The sequence below is a fragment of the Tenrec ecaudatus genome, chromosome 16, assembly GCF_050624435.1.
Source record: "Tenrec ecaudatus isolate mTenEca1 chromosome 16, mTenEca1.hap1, whole genome shotgun sequence".
Classification (NCBI taxonomy): Eukaryota; Metazoa; Chordata; class Mammalia; order Afrosoricida; family Tenrecidae; genus Tenrec; species Tenrec ecaudatus.
In genome coordinates, this window is record NC_134545.1 from 83,657,696 (window position 1) to 83,684,939 (window position 27,244).

Genomic DNA, 27,244 nt, shown 5'->3' on the forward strand with positions numbered 1-27,244 from the left:
GGGGAGGGAGAAAAGGAGAAAAGATAAAGCAAAACTGAATGTGAACCTGTGCAAGTGAGTAAACAGAAGTCCATATTCCTCCTGAAGATGTCTTCAAGTGAACTCATTCATTAAGAATACAACAGAACACTTCCAACAAATATATAGCACAGCAGTGCATTAAGATTCATGATTGCCATGATTCCCAACACCATTGCTGAAGACAAAATGGGTGCATAAGCAAATGTGATGAAGAAAGCTGATGGTGCCCGGTTATTAAAAGACAAATGCCTAGGATCTTAAAACCTTGAAGTTAAACCAGTGGCCATCTATCAGGGAAGCAACAAAACCCACATGGAAGAAGCAGACAAGTCTGTGTGGTTATGGGATATCAATGCAAATAGGTATCAGAAATTCAAAAACAAACAATCAGATTGATGTGAAGGAGTGTGGACAAAGTGGAGACCCAAAACCCACCTGTAACATAATTGGAGCGTCCCTCCCAGAATGAAATGAAATGCAGAATATTATCATTAAAAACAGCCACACGGAAGGGAGGATCCATCCAGGGTGCACAATAGCACTGATGAAATACATAATATCCTCTAGTGCTTTAATATTTCCTCCCCTTACTATTATGGTCTCAGTTTCATCCCCTTAAACTTGTGAGACCTGTGTATGTTCATTTGTATAATTAAGGTCATTCGATGCATGAAATCCAAGCTAGATAAACCCTTCAGAAAGAGTATTGGGAGCAATGATTCCCTGGGGGTATGGGAAAAGAAAGAAGGGAGGGAAGGGAGAAGGGAAGACCGATAGCAATTATGATGACTGTATAACCCCACTTGTGAGGAATGAGCAACAGAATTGTAGCTGAATGGATACAGTGTGTAAGATACGGCAAAATATATATAACGATAATACAACAGTAAGGGTTCCTGGGGGGCAGGGTGGGCGAGGGAGGGGATAAAAGGGAACTGATATCAAAGTGTTCAAGAAGAAGAAAATCTGTTGAAAATGATGGTGGCAGCAACTGTACAATTATGTTTGATCTAATTGAATGATGGATTGTTATAATATCGGTAAGAGTTCCCAACAAAAACATTTTTAAAAATTCATGGGAGTGCAAAGAAGCACATGACCTACCTGTTCTTTCTCTGAAGTTCCTTCCCTATGCCCCTCTCATTTGTCATTCCCTGAGGACAACCTAATAGTGTCAGCCGTGCACAATGATTCCCACTATCGTACTCAAGAAGCTGCAGGAGAAGCATGTACAGACACGTTGGTGAGTCCGTGGGAAGGGTGCTGCATGGCCATTTAAGATGCTCCTAGTACGGAAGCTGTCCTGGAATTACTCCACAAGTTTCCTGTAACCTCAGAGTTTGCTTCCCAAACTCTCTAGTCGAGATGAAGCTCATATTACTTCCAAAATCCTGTCAGTCATCCACATGAAAGTACTTAGACAAATCCAAGCCCGTGTAAATTGACATGAAAACAACCCCCTTTCCTAAAAGTATGATGGAAGGGGGAATGCATTGATGAAACATGGACATTAAAGAATTGGGCTTGGTTTCATTAACTGGGCTGTAGAATTACTTTATTAGATAGTTCGAAAACCCTCTAAGCTGGAATATAACGTGTCCTCATCAGGAGTAACCATGAAGCGGAAGACAGCCCATGAAGGTAGTCCCATCAGCTAACGGGATAATGCCCAAGAACGAGGGCTTTCAGGGAAGGGAGAGGATAACAACTAATAACTACCCCTTCCAAACAGGTTTAACCACCTGATATTTCAGTCCCTTTCCTATTTTTATTATACTTAAATTTTCACTGTGATCTTAGCTGTTGCATTTGCTACACATAGCCCTGAAATTCTATAAATAATTGGGGAGGGGTGTTAAAAATCATCTTCAATCTGATCATTTGGAGGCCAAGCTTACCACTTAAATACTTCCATTGCTGATCTTTCACACATGATGCCAGAGGTATCCAAAGCAAGTGGGACATACCCGGAGTAGGTGTTCAGAACGTGTGGGTAAAAAGAAAGCCAGTTCATCTCAGAGGTCTCTGCCCCTTCAACCTCGTCCTCCTTACCAATATACATTCATCACCGAAAAGGGAAATATTTACCAAAGTTAGTTTAGTTAGCTTTAAATATTATGCTTAGCTGTCTGGAGACCATGTTCTCAAGATTTATACAAGAAATCAAGGATTAAACTTCATAACAATTAGAAAACCGCACTGTGTAAAATCAAAGACTTAGTTAAAGGACATTAAAATAGTCTGGCCATCAGCGCTATGTGGAATGGCCCCATCTCGTCCCAGCACCTGGAACCAAACCCTTCTGAACTTTCATGTACACAAACCAGGGCACAGCGAAGGCTCCGTCGAGGGCAAGGCTCCACCTCTGAACAGGCATTTCCGTGAAGCATGTGGAAAATGCCTGTGGACTCTTTGAAGCAGCCTGGGAGAATTGAGAGCAGGAAAGAGGCTCTTCTCTAGGCTAAGTTTGTTTAGTAGAAAGTAAGCAAGTTGTCAGGGTAAAAGTTGACAATGTTGATTCCAACGGCTTGAACTCGGAATAAACATCCAAGGGGATTACGTTACTGAGAATTAGAAGAGATTCCATTGAACTCAATAGAACACTTGTGTTTTCAACGATAATAATACGCCTTCAAGGCACACAGTCCGGATTCACAGTTTAGGGTTAGAATTACCCTAAGCCATTTCTCTGTCACTTTAGAGAAACACAAGAGCTGACTCCTGGAATGGGTGCCTTAAAAATGGTAGAATAGGGGATAAAAATACTTTATTCCCTTTATTCCTAATCGTTGAGCTCAAGTATAATAAATGCATGGACACATGCCAATGTGGGGCGGATGGAAGAAATTTGGAGAGAGATGTAAGTTCTTCTCAAACATCTCAGGTTTAAACCCAATCTCAGCCACCAATGTAGGAAAGTGCATGGACTGACCATAAATCACCTTGCAGTTTCCCCTCCTTAATGACCACTCAAAGAGCAGAAACCAGGGCCCACATTTATGAAATCCATAATCCTCTTCTCTGCTCACAAAAGCCACCTTTAAATCTGGCTTTCATCTCATACTGCGGGGTTTCCCACCAGATACAGATGAAAAGTTAGAAGACCCTTATGCTTGTCCCAGAGCAAAGCTATTTGGTTGCCACTCAGCATTTCCTGGTGAAATGCCAACAAGTCTACAAAAAAGAAAAAGGACCAATTTTCTAATTCAGAGTTGTTGTTGGTGTTGTTTTAATTGTGTTATTTACCACCTGACAGAAGGACCGTCTCTTTTTCTTTCTGATCTTCATAAATGAGGGAAAAGACACACTTTGGGTTTGTTAAAGTTTATTTAGATCAATACAGTGCAGACCTGTCTTGCATACCCTCAAGAAAACAAAAATAAGTCATCCAAAATCCTTAATGATTTTCACCTTGGAATCTTCTAGTCTTATTCAAAACCAAACAAAGGCATGGACCGCAACCTGCTCTTGACTAGAAAAGCTTGCAGGCGGCCCGCTAGGAGTTGTTTCTCTATGGCCAGAGCTCTCTCACAGACTCTGACCTCCAAGAACCAAGGACGTATGCCCCGATCTCACACCCTCTTTGCTCTTAAAAAGTACATCAAATTCCCCAGAGACTTTTCCAACTCCATCCGGAATAGAACATTCTCCGCTCTGCCTGTGGATCATTATCTCTTTTACATTTCATCTTTATATTCACTGGGTTCATACAAAGGGCACCCACACAAAGAGGGAAATAGCTGCTTCTTAAGACACCAAATTTAGCAATTCTCTCAAATCTACTGGCACACATCTAGAAAGTCATATTTTCACAAGGCTGTTGGGTTTCCACTGGTCCTGTCATTGGAGAACACACATGCTGCATCGCCCGTAGCCTCAAGCCAAACTACATCTGCAAACTACGAGAAATATTTGTTATAGGAAGACAAGAGTCAATGCAATTAAATAACGGGGTGTACTGGGTGAGGAGACACAGACAGGCGTGGACTCATTTTGGATCCCCCTCTCGCATCTGCAAAGCACCAAGCTGCTAAGTGGGAACGGCCTATGGAGCTGCAGGTTTGCGGCTGACTCCAGGAGCCTTACCTGTTAATATGAGGTTGCTGTACGTGTTGGAGAATTGCTCCTTGAGAAGAACCAGATGCATCTGAGAGGCCTTCTCCCTCTGGAGCTCCAACATCACATCAGGATGCTGGGCAATCTTGCAGCCTTTCTGTTTATCCAAGGCAACGTCACTGCGAACAATGTCTACAAAAATAAAGAAAGAAGGCAGGCAGCAAGAGCAAAACCAAAGACAATGCCAGTGAAGTCGTGTTGCTCTCTCTCTCTCTCTCTCTCTCTCTCTCTCTCTCTCTCTCTCTCTCTCTGTTTTTCTTTTGATGGTGGATCGGGTGGTTCGGTTCATCTAAAAGAGGGCAAAAACTTAGACGACCAGCATTTTCATCAGACTGAGGCGATCCAGAGGTAATAGAACGTAAGGCTCTCCAGCACAAGAATTCAAAACCACGGCATTGACGCCAACTCACAGAGACCCAGCCGTACTTCCAAGAAATGCCTGCTTATTTCTAAATTCTTTGGAGATGTGTCTGTTTCCTAGCTCTCGCTGGCCTCAGTTAAGATTCTCATTCCTCCAGTCTCATTCTCAGCCTACTTCTAGAAAGTATTTACCGTATATACTCGAGTCTAGGCCGACCCAAATATCAGCCGAGGAACCTAATTTTACCACAAAAACTGCATTAAAAATGTGCTGAAGAACTCGGCTTATACACAAGGATATAGGGTACCTTCGGGCCGCTTTATACTTTTTACCATTGCCCATAAGCAAAAAAACACAAGTGCCTGAACACTTGTGAGTAAGAGGCCATGTCCTCTACCTCATGCCATTGGACCCTTAGGTATATCCAGGACAGACGGCCCGCTTTGGGCCAGACAGTCCCAATTTTTAACAATTTTCCCACGTCCCATGACATTTTTTAAAAGTCCCGATTTTTGGAAAGAATGCACGACAAGCTAGGGTATAGGGTTTCCGGCTGCCACGTGCCTATTTCGCCAGGATATGAGTTTTATCAATGGTGTCCCGCTGGTGTCCGCTTTACCAATATTAAAATCTGGTCACCTTAGGGTTATTTTAAAATTCACCCATCGGCCAGTCTCGCTTCCACTGGGGGCTACCATTTTGTGAGTTAGGTGTGATGCTGCTCTTGCTGATGTTCCCGGACCTCGAGAAAAGGCAAAGCTTCCGACTGACCGGAGACACTCTGTCAGCCCGGACTAGTGTGTGGGTCTCTGGTGTGAGCAAAAGGGGGAGGCCAGCGTCCCTCTGCAGATCTGCCTCTTTACCAATTATCTTCCCATTAGCAACAGGCTGCTTTTTATTCTTCAGTGTGATTTTACTCGAAACAGATGTGCTCCAGAAAACAGCTCTTCTCAAAAAGAAGCAGCCATCTAGCCTGCTGCCCACTCTGCAGGGAGCTGTCATGCTCGGGAGTTATTTGTTTATTTTTGCAAATTAAAGCACAATTCAGGTAGTTCTTCTGGAAACAAATGATACTGTCGGCAGCAATCTAGATGGCAACTCTCGAAATGATAGAGCACCAAGAATCTCACTGAAGGATTTCGTAGAAAAAGCTTCCAACTACACATTCTGCCACCATAGGCGTCGATGGCTTCGGGAGAGGAAACGAAGAGGAAAGGTTGGGGGACTGCCAGTTGACTCTTAAGCAATGATCAATGACAACTAAGAAATTTAGGACATGTAGCACGGTAAGTGGGACGTGTTGGACCATGAAGCTCCAGGTCTATCACAGAGCCATAAAGCCAGGCCGGAGAGACACGAATGAGCCCCGGAAACAGTACAGTAAGTGAAGTAAGGCAAGCACGAAGATCAAATCTTGTTGGACTCCATTTATATAAATATCTGGACAACAAAGCATAAAGACAGAAAATGTATTAGTGGATCCCATGTGGACCAAGGACAATGAGGAGTGATTGCTGAATGGGTACAGAGTTTCTGTTTGGGGATGAAACATTGTGCATGTAAACAGTGGCAATGGTTGCAACATCGTAATGATCTACTGCAAGTTAAAAAAAAAATGTAGTCTAGAAACCAACATACTGTATGATTCCAACTGTATGACAATCGGGAGGTGGCAGACCTGCAGTCATTGGAAAGGTCAGTAGTGGCCAAAGGGCCAGGGAAGGATGACGAGGTGGAACAAAAGCTATTCTTTTAGGGCAGGAATATTTTGGTGGTGGACACATGACAGACATTAAGCATTTGTGAAAATCCACAGGACTATATGACACAAGCTAGCCCTGATGTAAATGGTGGACATTAGTTAATAATAACGTGTCACGATTGAGTCATCAATTGCAACAAATGTACAGCGGGAATGCAGGATGTTAACAGGGCAAACAATGGGAGGGGCTGGAAATGAGAACATTCTGTTCTTTCTGCATGATAGTTCTGTAAACCTAAAACTGCTCTTTAAAAAAAACAACAAAAAAACCTATTAACGAGAGAGAGAGAAGCCCAGATGTAAAATACAAACCCGTGACTACGAGGGCTAGGGTGGGTGGCACACAAAGATTAGCCAGATGTGGAAATGGTCCTCATTAATTCATAGATGAAAACGGGAGCTGGCTGGATATAATGCAATATTTATGCCTAGGCATATTTAGGCCAATTTCTAAAGTGAAATCACTTGACAAAAGCAAGTAACTAATTTCATAGGTTTTTCCAAGGCTTACATGCAAAATTAGAATACGTTAATTCACAGATACACGCTAGTCCTTAAAAATCATCCAATAGAAGGCAGTAGGTATAATAGAGTTTACATCTATTTCGATTACATTCTACAAAGCTTTTGAATCCTATGAAATCTATCGAACCATCTTAGAAAAAACATTGGGCAAACATTGTTGATCAGCTGACCCATACTGGAAACAAATTTCTGTCTCTCCTCTAATGAAGAGCAAAAAAGAAAGGAAGAAAATTCCAGATTGCCTTGCAGCAATAGGTGGCTATGTAATGTAGTTCTGGCCTATGAGCTACATGTGGACTTCCTTTACCAACTTAAATGCAAAACCTCACGAGGAAAAATATAGCTTTTCCCTGTAGCATCTTGATTTGTCGTATTCTTTATGTGTGACAGAGGAGAGGGTTTGAATTATAAGAACCATTTTATGTCTGGGTTGTTATAAGAGCTGTAAGAGCTCCCAATAAAATGGTTTCTTAATTTAACAAAGAACAATTTTTTGGCGATTAGGCGAGAAGTCTTACGGCCAAAGACACTGTGGCTGATGGGGTAACCGAAAGAGTCTAATACTCCAATATGTATTTTGAACTACCATCTTGTGCTAGATTATCCATCCCTTGATTGCTTGTTAGTTGAGACAAATGCAAAATTTATATAAGCCTCTGGAAGTCAGATTACCTAGTCTTGCAATTCTAGTAAAAATGAAATGCTATTACCTCTAATTTATAAACAATGCAATGGACTTCCATTGTGGAGCTCAAACGACTTGTTCAGGTTCACATAGTGTGGTCAGACTCAACTCCAGGGATTTTCAAAATTAAGTCCTGTGCTCTTTCCACTAAATCCTAGAAGTTATTCCAAGATATAAGCTCATTAGCTTAATAGTGGGAATGCAGTAACTAAGAGCAAGGAACTAAAAAGGGATAAATCAAATTATCCTGTTACAGCAGCATACAGTCTATGGACTGTCTACCCAGAAAAGATCACAAGAGTTGTAGCCCAATACAGTGTAAAAGCGAAAGAAAGTTGATATTATTCTGAGATCTTCTAATAGAAATAAAGCTCAAAGAGTAGAATGCCTACTAAGCTTCTACTTTCTGTTTTATAAATAAATACAATAAACTGCTCAGGAGACAGAATAAAGCAAAGTTATAATGGATTCCTTCAATGATGCTATTAACCCTAATGTTAGAAACGAATGCCAAGGACATTAACAACTTTAGCAGAAGCGCTGCAAAGGCTCATGGGGGGAAAAATGCATCGATTTCCATGCGTTCTACCAGTCTCTAACTGACCAGTAAGCCTGGTCTATCTTATAATGCTGATATTTATTCCACATTTTCTCCCATTCTATCTGAGATCCTCTAATGTGGTCCTTCTCAGAGCATTTAGTAATGGTAGCCAGGCACCATCTAGTTCTGATCTCAGGGCTGTGGGGATGGAAGCTGCATGGCCCATTAATCCATTAGACTAATTATTCCCATCGGTCTTTCAATTGACATCCCTCTCCTTTCCTCTGGCTAGGAAGAAAACAACAAGCCCTCGTTGCTGCTCACCAAAGTGGACTATAGCACAACGTCTTTGTGAACCACATCATTACAACTACCTTTTGAGCCTCTAAGACAATGGTCCTGAGCCCCCAGCCCCACAGACTCATTCCCTAGAAGCATTTGGTTCTATTTAAGACACGTTCATAACTTCATCCCTAGTATACGCTGACTGCATTGATAGATATACTTGCATAAAGGTCAATAGACATGTGCATATAGTCTCTGTCAAACATTATCTATACTTATGGGTGTATATACCTGTCCAGCCAGGATGCCTATAAACGCATCTACTCAGAGATCAATTACGAAGGACAGTGCATATACAATATTTTTCAATGGTTGCAGAAAAAAATAACTCCATTCTAACTTGTTATAAAACATCTGAACATATTTGAGGCACTAAGAAGGAGACGGCATCAGTTTGAAAAGAGCACCATGCAAAACCGAAGCAATGACAAATGTCAAGTTGCTGGTGAAGCTTGGCTTGAAGAATGGTGAAGTCACTGATGCCGTGACTAGGGCCAACGTTCCAAAGAAATCAGCAGTTTTCCCAAGAGATAACCTGTGTTAAGAAGGGATCAAGCCAAGTTGAAGATGAAGCTCATAGCAGCAGACATCCAATCAATTTACGGGAAAATAAATTAATCTTGCTTGTGCCCTAGTTGAAGAGTACTAGCAATTTACAGCAGAAACGAGAGCCAACATCATAGACATCTCAATTGATTCTGCTTACATATTGCAATTGAAAACTTAATTTGAACCAACTTTCTGTTTCGTAAGTACCCAACTCTTACACCCTGATCAGTTGCAGGCAAGCGTAAACTTTTCAGTAGAAATTTTCACAAATGGAATCAAGATCCTGAAGCAGTTCTTCCAAGAACATTACAGGAGATGGAGCTTAGCGTTGCCCAGACAATACAGAAGACACGGCACAATCAAAGGAATGGAGATCAAGAAGCGGTGGGTATTTGTTATTTTTATATTTTAATTTCACTTTTTCATGAACCTTTTGAAGTCCCCTAAAATACTTTACACTTTAGAAAAGCACATTTCAAAAGCGAATGGGGAGGGGCACGACAAATAAATAGTCTTTATTTCCCATTAACGTGTTTAAAATTGTATTTATGGCTAAGACAAACACGAAGGAAGGATACATAACAAAGGTGCATCTGGTACGATGTCTGGAGGAACAGTTAATAACACGGAGAATAGAATCAAACTTCAGAATTATCTTGGCAACCTCGAAACATAGGCTGAAATATCCAAGATGAGAGGTGAAGATATGAACATAAAATCTTGCATTTATGCTGAAAATTACACAAGATAAGCCAAGAAGGCCAGACCAAACAAAAGATCATATATTTAAGATCTTACTCAGATTTGTAGGTTTTAGCTGAACACAAGCTTAACAAAAGTCAGTGCTTTGATACTGTGAGCAGGAAGATTAAGGCAAACTTAGGCTAAGTGAATAGACTGAGCATATGGCTACACTTCATTCCCTGCCAGTCAAGGGCAGCACTCAAGCCTCTGAAATGAAGCAGACATCATCTCAGACCCTGCTTTGGCCACTCGTTGGTAACAGAAGTAACAAAGGATGACCCTGAGACGGGACTTCTGCAGCTCCTGTTACTGTAGAGATACACAAAGGGTTTAGCACTGTGTCTGCCCCACGGTAAGAGCTCACTAGAGTAACTTAGTGCCATCTAGTTGATTCCAACTCAGAGCAAGACGACAGGTCTCAGAGACTGTAACACAGTGGTTCCCAACCCTCCCAATGCCGCGACCCTTGAATATAGCTCCTCATGTTGTGGTGACCCCCCAACCATAAAATTATTTTCGTCGCTACTTCAGAACTGTCATTTTGCTACTGTTATGAATCATAATGTAAATATCTGATATGCAGGATGTATTTTCATTGTTACAAATTGAACATAATTACAGCATAGTGATTACTCACAAAACAATATGTAATTATATATTGTGAAAGATTTATGTGTTTTCCAGTGGTCTTAAGCGACCCCTGTGAAAGGGTCCTTTAACCCCCAAAGGGGTCGTGACTCACAGGTTGAGACCCGCTGCTGCACGTCTTTACAGGAACTCACAGTCAAGGTGCTGTTGCCGATCTCGCAGGCCAATGCCTAACCCACAGTGCCACCAGGATCCAGCCAATAAGGAGTACTTATTATTAATACATTTGTTGCTACCAGGAGTAGTTTTCTGAAGGATATTGATCATCGAGATTGCCTAAGGACCAAGATGAAAAATAACTTATTTTTTAAATTAGCTAAGAAGATCGAGGGTGTTGAGATTGGCAAAGGAGAAGGAAAAATGAAAAAGCCACAGAGTGGGGGTGGGGGAGACTTGAGTCTATAAGGAAGAACTCAATTGACTCCCTCTGTAGAAATCCGGAAAGCCTAACGTTATGGGCCTAACCAAAAAACAGACATACTTTTCACTTCCGCGTGAGGAAACTTCGTAATAAGATGTCCTGTAAGGAAAGGGGCTGCTTGCGTCTGAGGGAGAGAGTTTCCTCTGGCTGGAGATATTCAGACAGAATAACACAGGCACACAAAGGCAACTCTAGGACAGGAGCCCTGGTACCATAGTGGGTTTCGTGTTGGGCTTCAATCCTCACGGTCAGCAGTTTGAAACCACCAGCGGCTCTGCAGCAGAAAGACTAGGCTTTCTACTCCTGCAGCCAGTTCCGCCCCAGTCTCAAACTCAGACAGTCACTATGAGTCCGCATGGACTCCGATGGCAGTGAGTTTGGTTTGGTTGGAGAATAGAGATTATACCCCGAGGCACTGAACAAGGTACTCGTATCAGGAGCACCACGAGTGGATGGGACAGGGCAGTTAAAATCTCCAGCATTGAATTCGAATGCAGTCAAGTTCAGCTCACTGCTCTAAAGGAGGCCTTTCCTCATTTTTAAAAATTAGAATGCAAACAGCATATTTTAATGCGTTTTCATAGGCATTTGAACATAATAGGCACCCAACAAATTCTGGCTGTTTTAGGGGCTGCTAACAACAACATCAAGCAACAACTTAGAATTTTCACAAACTTTTATTGAAGGATATTGTTCTTCCCTGGGGATATTTTCATTGTTGTGGTGCGAGGTGTCGTCAGGTCACTTCTGGCACATGAACATGCTCGAGTCTAAACTGTCTTCATTCTCCTGTATGGAAGCCCGCTCTCGCAGCCGCTGTGTCAATCCATCTCACCGAGGCGCTTCCTCTTGTCCACTGGCCCTCCATCTTAACAAGCATCATGACCTTCTCCTGAGAAGACAGCCAAAACATGTGAAACCCAGTCCCTGGATCCTTGCTTCTAAAGTCCATTCTGGTTATACTTCTAATACAGACTGCTTCGATCTTCTGGTAGTCTGTGGGATGGTCACCATTCTTCACCAACATCATAACTGAAATGCATCCAGTTTTGTTCAGTCTTCCGTACTCATGGTGCGGCTTTTGCTGCATGCGCAGTCATTGATCAAGCACATCTGAGCCCTCGGCGACAACCCCTTGAAAGAAGACATTTGTAACATAGTTTCCCATCGCATTGCATCATCTCATTTCTTAACGGCTGCCTCCATGGGGGTTAGTTGTGGATCCAAGTAAAACTAAATCCTTGACAGCTTTAATGTTCTGATGTAGTCCAGTCGTGAGAATTTGTGTTTCATTTTGGGGGTTACATTTCAACTACTTCAGCAAATATCTAAGCAGCCATAGAGTAGTAACACTGTTGTGATTTTTTTCTTTCCTGATATACAGAAGTGGGAAGTTGGTATGCGGACAATCTGTACATTCGCCCTGCTAGTTCACCCCTTTCTGCGGATATTCCTTGCTCTTATGTTGTATGGTCCACACGGTATCAAATGCCACTCCAAATGTAAAGGTATTCATATGAACTCTCCCCAGCTCTATGCGCTCTCCCTTGATACGTAGTCAGGAATTCCAAGAAAACCTAACACATCCCCCATCGCGGGAGACAAGGAAGAGAGCATCTTGCACCAAAGCTGATGACTGGCGCTGTTAGGGGCCGTCAAGATGGTTCTGATCCATAACGACCCTATGACCAACAGAACAAAGTGATGGCCAGCATCTGGGAATTGTCTGCAATTATTTTTAAGCAGAAAGTAAGGTTGACAAGGAAGAGAACAATAGTGATTACACTTTCCCCACCCCCAATCAACCACTGAGTAGCCTTCACTCCTTCCTCATTGCATCATCCTTGGATTACTCTGTTCCCCCTCTTACTGATGTACGTGCCCACTTTTTCCCAATCTCTCACCTTTATCTCAATCTCTCTCAGCTCATCTGCCTGCTCTTACTACGCATTGCCTTCAGCGCAGAGGTGCTCGGTAACGACGTACTTAGGATGGAGCACGGGAGCTACAGGGCTTTAAGAACGAGGTTGCTAACCAAAGCACCAGTGGCTTGAACTCACTACTTCCTCCTGTGGAGGAATCCACTTCTGTGAAGAGTTACGGCTTTGGAAATCGGATGGGACGGTTTATTCTATCCTTTGAGGTCACTATGAGTCAGAATCAACATGAGAGCAGTGGGTTTGATTTGGATGTATGACCACCTTATTCTTTTCCCCCCTTCAATACACACAAATAAAAGCCTACCTTTACAAGTAGAATATCTGATTAATGCAAGTAAAAAATCCATGAATAATCTGCCTCCCCAATTATAGGTACATAAGCCAGGCAAAATCATCAAAAAACAACCATACAGACAAAGTTGCCATATAAAATACAGGATATTACTTAAATACGAGAAGAGTTGGCACAACCTTCCAAAGCACCTCCCCGTTGAGGAACTGATGGTGGTTTCAGTCAGGGCAGGTCTCCATCATGCATTGCCTGTGGGACCTTGAACATGTTCGGCCTTGATCCCCACCCACGAGAAGCCAACAGCATTTACACCAGTCTCAAAGACAGAAACACTCCCAATTGTTTCCAATGTCTTCTGGAGTTAGGGTTAACTTGGTTCCCCCCAGATGAGTCAGACGATAAAAACTTCCACTTTGCAGGCCATCCAGTCGCCATCCCAACTACGCAATTCTGCCGTGCGGCGCAAGAACGGCCACAGACATCAACGATTCAACAGGCATGGCTGTGTTCCAGCAAAACATTACAAAAACAGAATTTGATCTGTGAGCTATCCCTTGTTGGCCTCTGAGGGATAAGGGGACAGGGGACTTCCCTCAAAATTCAAAGATAGGAAACTGAGGCCTGGCATGATGTTTTGTCCAAGATTGCGCAGCCACGTTGTACCAAGCGAGCTTTAGAACCCAGGCCCCCAGACTGCTGGTGTTCTTTCCACTACGTCACTCGGCACAGCAGACGCCACCCTGTTTGACTCTGCCTTGGCAAGTAACTGTGTCCACCGCGATTAAATGTATGCCAATAAATATGGAAACTTGGCAGATGTCCAGGAATAGTCAAGTCTCTGCTTCAGCTCCCTCCTCTGGGGCCTGGAGCTTCCCCAGTTCTGCATGATTCCCAGAGGAAGAGACTACGGTCCCACGTCAAGAGGAAGAATCTACGGTCCCAGTCCCATGTCAAGGATGTTCCAAAGCACTCAGTGCCATTGGGCTGCAGACTGAACCCAGAAGCAGACATTTCTAAAACTCAACATGTCATCCACCTACTACTTCCTGGGGCCTCCTCAGTGTGGACTACAGCCCTGGTTGTTTCATTTGAACCTTTGGACTCATCACAAACAACCTGGAGACTATTTCCTTGTGAGAGCCTCCGCCAAACCGGACCTACTGCGAATCTGTACAAAATACCAGCATGGATCACACCTCCTTCATATCTCTCATCTCCAAGAGCTGAGATCCCATCTCCAAAGTTCAGTCTTATTGATTCTTCGCACACACGCTCAATAAGTTACCTCAATGGAAGGAGTGCCTGACCGTGTATAGCTGTCAGCAGGACAACACACAGTTCAAAGTTAACATTGGTTCTTAGAAGAGGACGGGGCTCAGACAAGAGAGAGCAGCTACCTACTCAGCCTAAGCCAAAAACATGTGCTGGTTCCTTCAGCGCCTCTGGAGTCATCTTAACACATAACTTGGAGGAATTCACACATCAGATAGAATATTGGCTACATCCCCTAAAGTTCTTTCAAGCCTAAGACTTCAAGATTCTGAATTCAGGGGAAAAAAAGATTATTGCCGTCTGAAAAAGTCAAAATAACTAAGCCCACTGCCTCTGAGTAGATTCATAGAAACTCTAAGTAGGACTTCCAAGACTGTGAATTTGTATGGCTGTAGATCGCCTCGCCTTTCTCCCAAGGAGTGACGAGTGGGTTTGAAATGTTGACCCTGAAGCTAGCCAACCAATGCCTAAGTCACACCACTGAGACTACTTAAAGTTAAAGACGCCCTCAAAGAAGTCAATGCTCTGTCATTAACAATAAGTGCAGCCGGGAGAGAAAGGACAGAGGTACAGGCAGCTACCAATGCAGCTCTGCACCAATGGGCTCCTCTCTGTCTCCTCATCTCGAAACAACAAGGACCACTGCATGAGGCAGAGTTTCTGTTTATGATAATTAAGTGTTTGGGAAGCAAATAACGGTGATCACTGCAAAATATTGTGATTATAAATTAATGCCATTGACTTGCACATTTAGAAATGGTTCTACTGGCACACACACACGTACACACACACACATATTTACTTAGAAACTCTAGGCTTCTTCCTGCATCATGAGGCCCTAAACCCAAAGAGGCAACCTTCCCAGAAAGAGTGTAGTTTGCCCTCACCAAAGCAGGATTCATGGATGCCCAGTAGAGTCCGGAGCATATTTAATCCTGCAGGAACATGAATTTTCTGTGGGAATTTGTTGGAATCTGAGGTCTGCAAATCCTTTAGAGCAGCGGTTCTCAGCCTGTGGGTCGCAACGCCTTTGGGAGTCGAACGACCCTTTCACGGTGGTCGCCTGATTCATAACAGTAGCAAAATTACACTTATGAAGTAACAACGAAAATAATGTTATGGTTGCGGCATTAGAAAGGTTGAGAGCCACTGCTTTAGAGGTTAGATGAATGACAGGAGAGGTGGTGAATGACAGGAGTCAACAATCAAATGTAAGAAATACTCTTTATTAAGAGAAGAAATAAAGAATGTTTAGGCATTGAATTATGATATTTAAGCACTGAATAATGGGGTCAGTAGGACTTGCCCTCATTCTGTACCTGAAACTAAGTAATTTATCTCTTTGAGAGTTGACTTTCTCCCACCTTGATATGATTAAATTGGCTAGAAGTAGCCTGTTTATATTCCTGGCTTATAATTTATATGTATTATAAATTCTCCAAAGGGTAATGTACAACTCGAAATTGCTAACTGATGTCAACTATCAAAGCTAATCAGAAAACAAAACAGAGTTCTAAAGAAATTTAAAACAAAGGTTTGGACAGCTAAACTTTTCCTAAGAATTTGTGAAATCTCATCGGTTCCTTGTCTAACTTGGAGAAAAACCAAATGTCCTCATGCGGATGGCTTTGGAGCCTCCTAGCGGCAGCCTCAGGGGACCTGCAGAGCTGAGAGTCCAGGGAAGGACTGGGTCTTCAGGAGAGAACACCAATTATGTCCATCGGTGATCAATTCAAACACACACATCCACTCCTGCTACGTGCTCAACGCATGCTATTGGGCTACATGGACTAATAGAAATTCAAAGGTAAACAAATGTTGGTCCTTGCCTCTTGGAGTTCACAGCTTACTGTAGAGGCAAGCAACAGCTAACATGATTCTGAAACTATGTGGGACATATTTCTCCTACTCCCTGCCATCAAGTCGATTCTGACTCATGGCGACCCTATAGAATAGAGTGGAACTGTCCCTGTGGGTTTCCAGGACTGTGACTTGTTATGGGAGTAGAAAGACTCATCTTTCTCCTACGGAGGGGCTGGCGGAGTCGAGCTGCTGCCCTTGAGGTTAGCAGTCCCACACATGTCACCCACTATACTACCCAGGCTCCACACTCAGACTAAATAGGGAAAGGGGATAAAGTCAGGGAGGGTGGGAGGGGCGTGGCCTCTGAGTCAAACATTAAAGGCCAAGTATAAATCTAAGTGGTGGAACCCTGAATACATTACCTATTGTCATGCCTTTACCAGTTGTGTTTCCTTAGCTTGGAAAGCTCCCTTTTCCATGGCCTAGTGGTTACGAGTTTGGCTGCAATCCTCAAAGTCAGCAGTTTTAAATCACCAGCCACTCCCTCGGGAAAAGATGGGGCTTTCTGTTCTGTAAAGAGTTAGAGTCTCAGGACCAGGGGTGTGAGGGGCGATACTGGGAGGGTAGAGGGTGAGTGGGTTGGAAAGAGGGAACTGATTACAAGGATCTACATGTGACCTCCTCCCTGGGGGACGGACAACAGAAAAGGGGGTGAAGGGAGACTCCGGACAGGGAAAGATATGACAAAATAATAATTTATAAATTATCAAGGGAGGGGGGAGCTGGGAGGGAGGGGAAAAAAGAGGACCTGATGCAAAGGGCTTAAGTAGAGAGCAAATGCTTTGAAAATGATGAGGGCAAAGAATGTACAGATGTGCTTTATACAATTAATGTATGTATGGATTGTGATAAGAGATATATGAATTCCTAATAAAATTTTTTTTAAAAAAGAGTTAGAGTCTCAGAAGCTCATAGAGGCAGTTCTACCCTGTCCCGTGGGGCTGCTAGGAGCTGGCACCAATTGAAGGCAATGAGGCTGGTTTGGGTTGTCCTTCATAGAAGACTTCCCGAGTGGAGAACGTGAAGAAGGCACTTAGCAGCTAAGAAGTTGGAGGGTTCAAGTCCACCCAGAGGCACCTCCAACGAAAGGTTTGGCACTTGGCTTCCAAAAAGATCAGCCACTGAGAGCCCGACGGCACACAGTCTGACTCTGGCCAGCATACTGGCATCAGGAGGCAGCATCTGCTGGGTGGCAACCGGGTCAACGGGTATCATCCCTCCGACACTGACCAGGAGAAGGTGGGAAGGGGGGACAAGCAAACAGACCACGCTCGTTCCATGGAGCTGAGTTTGACTCACAGCGACCCAAGAGGACAAGAGAAAAACGGCCCCTGTGCGTTTCAGAAACAATCACTCTTTGTTTCAACAGTTTATTAGCGCTCCATGCACAGGCCATACAATTCAGAGTCGATCCTATCCAGAGGGAGTGGGTGTACCCATCTCACCACATCAATTCTAGAACCTTTCTCGTGTTCCTTGTTATTCGTGTGATTTTTTCTTAATTGTGGCAAAACTATTCCCAACAAAACATCTTCCCATTCCACACATCGGCGTGTATAATTCATTGCCATTGGTTATACACACGCTTTGGTTGGGTAGCTATTATCGACATCCTTTTCAAATGATTCTACCACCATTCACATAACTGCAAAGCCCCCTGAGGGACGCCTCTGCCTCTTTCACAGTATGGTAACCAGTAGTCAAGTTTGCTTGCTTTCTTTTTTTTAAGTAACAGTTGTTTTCTTGATACAGAATTCACATATCATACACTTCCGTGGTTAAATTGCTTTTTAAAAGAACTGGAGACTATAAATCTTGACAGGAGTAGAAAGCCTCCTCTTCCTGCTGCGGAGCAGCTGGTGATTTTTAACTGTTGACCTTGCAGTTAGCAGCCCAACTCATGACCCATTAAAACCACCGGGGACCCTTGTACGAGCAAAGCGAGCTGTAAAAGCAGACCGGGGGCCGACTTAAAAGTGGCTCCGCGGTTTGATTTTGATTATCCTCCAGGCTCTAGAGATACCGGAGGCTCTGGATCAACTCTGTGAAAAAGTGGCCTGCTCTGATATCAATCTGAAGGGTATATAACTGGGGAACAGGGAGAATCATAAAATTGTCAGAATAGTCCAGAAAAGAGGTGATAAGGGCCGGCAGACCAGTCACACCTTGTCTTTATTACACATTCCTTGACTTCATCCTCTTGTCCTGTTTATTTTTAAGACACACACCACAGGGATTGGTTTTGTTTTTCAGTGTTTCTGTTTATCTCCATAGGAGCTGTCAACCCCATGAAGACCAGGACCAACACTTATTCAATAAACATGATCACTGTGGCAGAAGGGAGGAGTCTAGAGGCAAAACCAGCTAATCCTGTTAGCCAATTAAGTGTGGGAGATTGTAGTTGTCAGGTGCCGTGGAGTGGATCCTGACTCGCCGTGGCCCCATGTACAACAGAGCAAAGCACTGCCGGGTCCTGAGCCATCCTCACAACTGTCCTCACATTTGAGCCCCGTATTGCAGCCACGGTGTCAATCCATCTTGCCCAGGGTCTCCCTCTCCTTTGCTGCCTGTCCATTTTACCAAGCATGATGTCCTTCTCCCAAAGACTGGTCTTTCCTGATAACATGTCAAAAGCATGGGAGACAGAGTTTCACCGTCCTTGCCTCTAAGGAGCAGTCTAACTGTACTTCTTTGAAGACAGATTTGGTGGTTCTTTTGGCAGTCCGTGGTACTTCCCATGCTCTTTACCGGCACCTAAACTCTGCCTTCCTTTGTCAATGTCCAACCTTCGCATGCATATGAGGCGAATGAAAACACCACGGCTCAGGCCAGGAGCACCGTGGTCCTCAAAGTGACGTCCTGACTTTTCCACAGTTTAAAGAAGTCTGTGCAGCAGATTCGTTCAGTGCAACACATCTTTTGATCTCTTGGTTGCTGCTTCCGTGAGCATTGACTGTGGATCTAAGCAAGAAGAAACCCTTGACACCGTCAACCTGTTCTCCATTTAGCATGAGGCTACTGGTCCAGCGGTCAGTATTCACTGTTCTTTATATGGAGTTATCATCGACCCTGAAGGCTGCAAGCCTTGACCTTCGTCGGCAAATGCGTCAAGTGCTTCTCGCACTCAGCAAGCACGGTTGTGTCATCGGCAATCCCAGGGTGTTAATAAGCCTTCCTCCAGTCCTCAGGAAAAAATGAGAAACCATTCAAAGTGTGCGCTTAACAGCAGGGGTCTTTAGCCAACATTGGTTCCCTATGACCGATATAGGGTCACAGGAGACAATGAGTGATAATGAGGAGCGCCAGTCCATTTCATTTGGGATGCAAATTAGATAAACCACCTCAGAACACCCATCTAGTTGCACGATCAGTGGGAATTGATTCAAAGGAAGTTTTAGTCAGGCTAGCAAGAAGGAAAACTGTGCACCCCAACTTATTTTATGATGTCACTATTCTCTTAATGCCAAACCTAGACATAGGCATTCTAAGAAAGAAAAAAATACAAACCAATATTCCTTATGAACAAAACACCAGCATCTCTTTTTAAAGAAATAGACATGCTGATATTAAAATGTATATGAATTTGAAAATGACCTGAAAGTGGAAAAACAATATGAGAACGAATAAAGGACTTATATTACCTCATTCCCAGGCTTTATCGAGCAACAGTAAGCAAGACAGTGGGATAGTGATGAAAAGATATACAAATAGATCAATGGGTGAGAATAAAGAATCCCAAAACAGACACAGATACCTAAATATTTGTAGGTTAATTTATTTCAGGCAAAAATGACCAAAGTAATTAAGTGCAGAAAGAATAGTCTTTAGACTTTTTAACAGATGGTCCTGGGACAATGAGATATCCACATGGAAAAATAAACTTGGATCCTTGACACACATTACATGGAAAGTAGACATAAAAGCTGAAACTATAAATTCTAGAAGTAAACAGAAAACAATTTAGCGGTTTTGTGTAATGTAGCTAGTTACTTAATGCGACCCTTCTAGCCATGAATTTTCTACTTTGTGAAGCACTATTAAGCCTTGGCTTCTATACTTGTGATTAAAGTCTCCTTTTGGAGTTATCTGTTATCCGAACCAGAAAGGATTAAGGTGGGCATATCTTGAGTCCCTACCTTATTAGAGGGTATGACTCAAAATCACCCTCCTTAGTTTCTTTGGGGGTATGGTCTACAGATTAGTCATCTTCTTCAATATCCGTGTTAAAATAAGAACTGATTTCCTGTTTTAAGCTTTCCACGTCATCAGCAAACCATCAGCTTCCTGCCATGTTGAGAAAAGTGGGAGCCTGGGGTCACAGAACCCGCTGAGACTGGGCCGGGCTCTCCTAAAAGATGCAGGAATGGTCGGTGTGTTCTCTACCTAACCTTGTGATGCTAGAAAGCAAAAGCTACACCTCCATCAAAGCCTTGGGTCTACGGGACACCGTCTCCGTGACACCTCTCCTTCCCCGGAGTCCCATGGTAACAAGCACCAACTACTGCCCTCAAAGACCACTGGCCCAGGACTGGCCACTGGCCCAGGACTGGCCGCCACCTTGGGGACCTGAGTCCCAGGGTGCGCCTTTGCTCAGTTCAGCAAACAAGCCCTTATTTCGTTTTTAGACATTTTGCATCTCTAGAGCTACACAAAGCAATTTTAGCAAAGTTAATCTTCTTGTCCTGGGCCTGGGTCCAGCAAGTCTACTCCTAGGTATTGATGCCAAAGAAATGAAAAGGTACGTCTACGAACACACTTACACAGAAATGTTCATAGTGGTTTAATCACAGTAGTTGAAAATGGTAAGAAATGAAATTTCCATCAAGTGATAACAGGATAAACAATGGTATGGTCACTCATTGAGATACTGCTCAGAATAAACGGGAATAAACTACCAAAAGATGCAAGATTTAGAAATCTCTAAAGCACTTAAGAATTCGTACGCTTGACTCAGTAAGGCTGACCAATAAAAGGGGGGTGAGAAGAGGGATGTTTTTTAATTGTTTGCAAAAGCTGTCAATGGTCTTACCTACTCACAAAGTAATTAAATAAACTTGAACCCCCAGCAAATAGTGTAATACACTGGTTATTATCTCCTCCTGCTGCAGAAGTTCAAGCAAGACGCTTCGAAAAGCCATGACAAGCAAGAGAACATGTGGGGTAAAGGGAGAACTGAAGAAGGATTCGGAAGGCAGGGTAAATCTGGGACCGCCTCTGGCCAAGAGAAACAATCCACATGGTTTTAGACTATTGAAATGGAAACTCATTTCAAAGATGAGACTCTATCTTCTTGGAGTGCGCCCCAATGTCTCGTGGACCCACATAAACTAGTGTGTGGGCATGACTTTTTCATTTTGAGGAGTACTACAAATTCCACTCTCCCTTATTTCCAAGAGTCCCGCTCCCCCACACGACTCGTCCCCCTTTTAACACACAGGAGACACCTAATTAGCTTTTCTGCCACACGCGGCTGGCACCCCAGCAAGCCCAGCTGTGGGGTGGCTGACCCAGCATTGCTGGTGACTGTTCAAAGCAAACATGTTTGCAGCCAATCTGGGATGGTATCTTTCTAAGAGGCCAGAGAGAGCTCTTAAAATTAATTAACTCCTCTGGACACACTGTCCATCCAATGGAAGCTTTTCAGTAAATGACTATCAGACCACAGAGCTTGCTGCAGCTGAGCTTGTCTAGCATACAAGGAGACTGCTTCTGCGTGTCTCGGGAAGAGCTTCACAATTTTCATTTTCACTGGCTTCTTATATTTATATAAACAGGCCAAGAAAGCAAAAAACCAATGAGAGTAGGTTCAAGCGGAAGACCCCACGCTTCCCCCAAAGGCAGAAGCACCGACTTCTCCCCTTTCCCACATGTCGGAGGAGACGGTTGAAGAGTAAGAGGCCCTGAGCTCGGGAGGGGAGAGGGCCTTGTTACAAAGCGGGGGCTTGCTTAAGTGGGTCTGTCATCCTGTGGAAACTCTCATAAAGTGCTCTCGGTTGCAGCGTTTGATGGTTGCCTGGCGGGAGATACATACAAAATGACATCAGACCCACATGAAGGCGATAGTTGAATTCCAAGTCAGTGTCCTGAAAGAACTCACTTGACTGCAGGAGACAGAGAACCAATTCCATGCAATGTCGTTAATGTTGCTTTGTTTGCCTGTTTATTTTTGTTTATGTAGAAAGTAGTCTTCTGAATGGCCTGGGTTCTAAAGGGAGCGGTGCCTCATTTCGGGGTACCCTTGAAAGATCGGAGGCTCTCTTGCCTTCTTCTGAACTAACTGACCACTGTGCTAGGCTGGAGGAGCCCTGGTGGTGCAGTGGTTATCAGTTCGGCTGCAATCACCAAGTCGGCAGTTCAAAAGCACTAACCACTCCATAGGAGACAGACAGGGCTTTCTCCTCTTGCAAAGAGCCCCAGTGTTGGAAACTCACAGGAGCCACTCTGCCCTGTCCTACTGAGTATGTTGGCCTTGACCCGATGGTAGTGGGTGAGCGCTAGGCTGGAAATACACCTGCACCAGCCGTTCTAAGGGGCAGAGCGGCTGAGCTCTGCTTCTATCGGGGTTCTCAGGCTTGGAAACCTAGGGGGGCATCTCGACTGTTCGCTATGCTCTCCTTGAGTTGGAGTTGACTGTACGGCGGTGGGTTTGGGTGCTGGTGGGTAAGTCTTGCTGTCCCTTTGGGCAAAGGGGAATCCAAGAGCCTGCTCTGGCCAGCTGTGAAGGCAGAGCGGGTGCCCTGACCTGAGTTGACACGGCTGATGTTTCTGCTACCCTCAAGACTGTCTTCTTGCCGGTGGGGGGGGGGGGGCTTTCTAACTTCATTCAGTACAAAGTCCTCCCTGCCCCAGTCCACTTTATGGAGGGGCCATCTGAAAGAACAGAGTAACCGTCATGTCCATCCCCTTACAGAAGGGTCTCGGGGAGGAGACGGGCAGGTCAGGGTACAGCATAGCACCAGCTGTCCCCTGGTTCGTTAATGCTTCCTCACACACACACACCCCCTATCATGATCCTAGTTTAACCTCACAGATCTGGCTAGACCAGAGCATGTACATGGGGACAGATAGGAACTGAGAACACGGGGAATCCCGGACAGATAAGCTCTTCTGAGAGTAGCCATACCAGGAGGGGAAGGGAAGGTGGGGGGAGAAAGGGGGAACCAATCACAATGGCCCACTATAACCTCCTCGCAGGGGGGTGGAAAACAGACAAGGGGGTGACAGGATACATCGGACAGTGCAAGATATGAAGAAATAATAATTCATAAATTATCAAGGGTTTGTGAGGGAGGGAAGGGAAGGGAGAGGAAAACGAGGAGCTGATATTAAGGGATCAAGTAGTAAAAAAATGTTTGGAAAGTGATGAAGGCAACAAACGTACAAATGTGCTTGACACAACGGATAGATGTGTGGATTGTGATGAGTTGTACGAGCTGCCAATAAATAACTGTCATTTTTTAAATACCCACTATGCAGCTGGGTCCGTACTTTTATTGATATGTCATTCTATAATAGTCAGTATACAGTCAGACAGCCTGAGTTAGCTTTTTTGTTCTTTACCACTTACATTGTAAGACAGTGGTGAAATTACATAACCTCATTGTCCCTTATTCCTACCCCTAGAACACAGAGCTAATGGCCAAGTCCATTCACGGAATTTCTGTGAAGATTACAGAAAAAGGCAGACTCGCCGGGCTCAAGTCCATTCTGACTCACAGGTCACATCGTGCTCATCAACTCTTAATATTTATTAGATTTGCTTTGCAGATACAAAACCTAGTACCTAGATAGATTAAATCGTTTGTGCCCAAGACAAATTCTGATGCCCAGCATGTCTCCTAGCGTGGTCTGTGAAATACTAATACGTTACCCGGCTCTTAGAGATGTGCACTACAAACAAGTATCTTCAGAGTTCCTGGAAGAACCCTATTTAATTTGGTTTAAGCCAGTGTTTCATGAGAATATTTGACCATTAAAGTATATTCCATGGATATTTTGGATGGCAGCAATATGTTTTGTTAAAAATCCAAGGATTAACCTACCACAAATAAAATGTGGGTGGTGTTAGCATGAATTATGTTAAAATGCCCTAACTCCTACAATTAGTGTTGATAGCCATCATTTCCTAAAATCTTACATGAGCTAATTTTATAAAAGCAGAGTTATAAAAACAGCGGCCTAGAAATAATAAATTACTTGGCCGTGGCAACAGAGCCAGGTGTAGAAATGAGTCTACTGAGCATTAGTCCTAATACTTCTGTCTTCCATAAGAATGGTCTCCAAAGTGAATTATGTGTGCATGAGGAAATGTGAGGGAAACATTTATCTATGTATTTATGTATTCCAATCTGCTGTGATTTCTCTTTCCTTGGATGTTCCATTAACATTCTTAATACTCTACAATATTAAGAGTACATCATTTATAAATAAATGCACAAACAAAATTTGTGGATATGCTCAATTAAAAAAAAAACTTTACAGAAGAACCGTATCCAAAAAGTGGAGGGTTCAGGCTTCCAGTCCCCGGGCCCGGAGAGCAGCAGGCCACTGCTACACAGAGGAGAGCCGAGGAGAGCGCAGACCAGACTGTCTGTGACCACGGCGCTCCCTGGCAGTGTCTCCCCAGTGTAAGCTATAGACCCGTGCACAGAGGATTTTATGTCAACTTGAAGGTGCATGAAAGTGTAGGGGTGGAAGCCAATCTGTCCATCAGGTCATAGCCTCATGGTGGTTCCCTGCGGGGGTGGCCTTCTCATAAAGCGGACCCTGGCAACCTCCTCCTCTCTCCACCACTCCACCTTCCTGCTTGCTGGGCCTCTGGTGGCCACCCTGAGAGTTGCCAGTGCCCCGCCACAGTTCAACCCACCCACCGTGGAGCCACAGAACTTACCTGTGCTCTTCCTTGCAGTCTGCATCATTGTTTGTGGCTGCCTGACTCGGAACAAGGGGCTTATGGGCTAGGATCAGACTTAAGGACGGAATTGGACTGGGCTGGAATGCTTTCTTGATATATGACTACTTCTTGATAGACAGCTCTTTCTTATGCATATATTAAGTGCCACTGGACTTGTTTCTCTAGTCCACCCAGCCTAACACAATCTCCTTGGAAAGACAGCGATGGGGAAAAAGTAGTTCTCCTGGCCCGCTCCCGACATTAAAATAAAAGACTCTTATAATGTTACTGAAGTATTTTTTAAACCCGCTCCAGGAAAAGAATTTTATTTTGGGTTTTTGATAGATATTTTTAAGTAATGCAAATGCAAAATTCAAGTTGAAAATGAAATAAATTATATTTAAAATTAAATTTGAAAACTTGGATATTAAAAAACATAAGTTTTAAATTACCAATATCAAAGGAATAGGATGGACGGTGCTATTTGATGGACATGCTAAATCCTCACTAATAACCTGACTAGAGCTAAGACTTAACGCACAGTTTCCTTGTATAGAAAATGAAGAAATAAAATACTAGTGAATGAGATTGTACATTAATGAGCTACTCCCTGTACACTCAACACAGAGCAAGCACTTGATAGACGTGGCTTACTTCAGCATCATGATCATCACCTTGAATCTGGTACCGGCCCTGGGGATCACACCGTTCTCCTACTTTTCTGTGTTTGAACGGCTTATAAACTGCTTTTCCTAGAACCCTCTCGGACAGAATGTTGTCTTCCTTTGATCTAGCTACATTATTTATGCATTAAGACGGCCCCCATTCTTCCTCTATAAACCTGAGGCCAAGGAGCTAGACCAGGCACCGCACAAACCTGCCGGATTGCCATGGCATGCAATACAATAGATGCCCTAGAATTCATTATAGGCAATGCATACAGATACTAAAATCCAATGGCAGCACTGGCGAACCAAATAAGTTAGACTCCACCCCAACCCACATAGATACTGAATCATTAAAATAAAACGTAAATGTTCAAAATTCTAGTCAGGAATCCCTGGACACCTGAGAAGACCTTCACGGGCGTCTAGAAGTCCTGGGGTTCTAGTTAAAGAAGTGCTACCCTACACATGTATGCGGAGAGGTGAACATTCATATTCTGATGGGAGATGATGTCATTCTTCGTGTCTCCCTACTAGCACCAGGCTTTCTTTTTGTCTCCAGGCTGACGGTGACATTCAATGTCACTTGGGTTACTTGCCCCTGCAAGGGGAGAATCTTAAAAGCTGGCGTGATGAATTCATCGGTGATACCTAGCGTTAGCAAAATGCCTCTCCTCCGGCTTCGAGGAGAACCTTTCAGGAACTTTAATGGGTTGTGATACCCAGAATACTAAAGTGGAGTTGAAAGCACCAAGCTCAAGTTCCACGTCTGCCCCAATTTCATAGCTGAGTGAACTTGGGCAAGTCTCATCATTAGTAGGACCATTTTTTCTTAGTTGAAATAAAAATAAGGGTCCGCATCAACAGAGCTGTTAAAGATTACATGGAACACCTCTTCCAAGTGCTGAGCAGACAGGAATATATGGTGTAAATGTAGTATAAAATTACTAATGGCAAATGTGAATCTAACAAAGGTGAAGTTAGAGGGGACAGATTCTTTTCAAAATTACCAGGGCAGATGGGGGTGACTCAATGCTAACCACCAGCCCCTAACTTACTGAAATGTGCGGTTGGTACGTAGTAAAGTGGTTGCTGTTTGTTGTTGTTGATGTTGTTGTTGGGTGAATCAAGTCAGTTCCCACTCGTGGCAACCCTATGCATAGCAGAATGAAGCACTGCCTCCTCTCGACTACCCTAATTGTTGCCACATTTAAGCCCATTGTTGCAGCCGCTGTGTCGGTCTGTCTTGATGAAGGGCTTCCTCAAAGTGCTGGGTCGCCAGAAACATGTCAAACAGCCGATAAACATGCCCTTGCCTCTATCACCAGATTTCTCATTAGGAGGTATCATTTTAATGCAGTTCTATTTTAGCTCTGAAACTGATGCTCCGCAAGATGGACTTTGGAAGTATTTTACTTGATCTAATACAGCTTCTACTCGAACTGATCTGGGTGCTTGCCCTTGCTCTGTCTATAGCTAGCAGTACAGCCTGAAACAAGCTATTGAATCTCTCTGAGCCTGAACTCCCTCATCTGTGTACTAGAAATAGTGGTACCTATCTCTCTACACAGGTGTAAGAGTAAAATAAAATAACAGGTACA

The 27,244-nt window shown here is 43.7% G+C and overlaps 1 protein-coding gene across 1 annotated transcript in view; it reads right to left on the minus strand.

Annotated features, from left to right (window-relative positions):
• Positions 1–27,244, minus strand: part of HPSE2 (heparanase 2 (inactive)) — a 687,528-nt gene that overhangs the window by 625,823 nt on the left and 34,461 nt on the right. Inside the window, exon 3 of the mRNA XM_075533453.1 lies at positions 4,108–4,269. Coding sequence (XP_075389568.1) covers positions 4,108–4,269 — 162 coding nt within the window. The remainder of the gene's footprint in view (positions 1–4,107; positions 4,270–27,244) is intronic.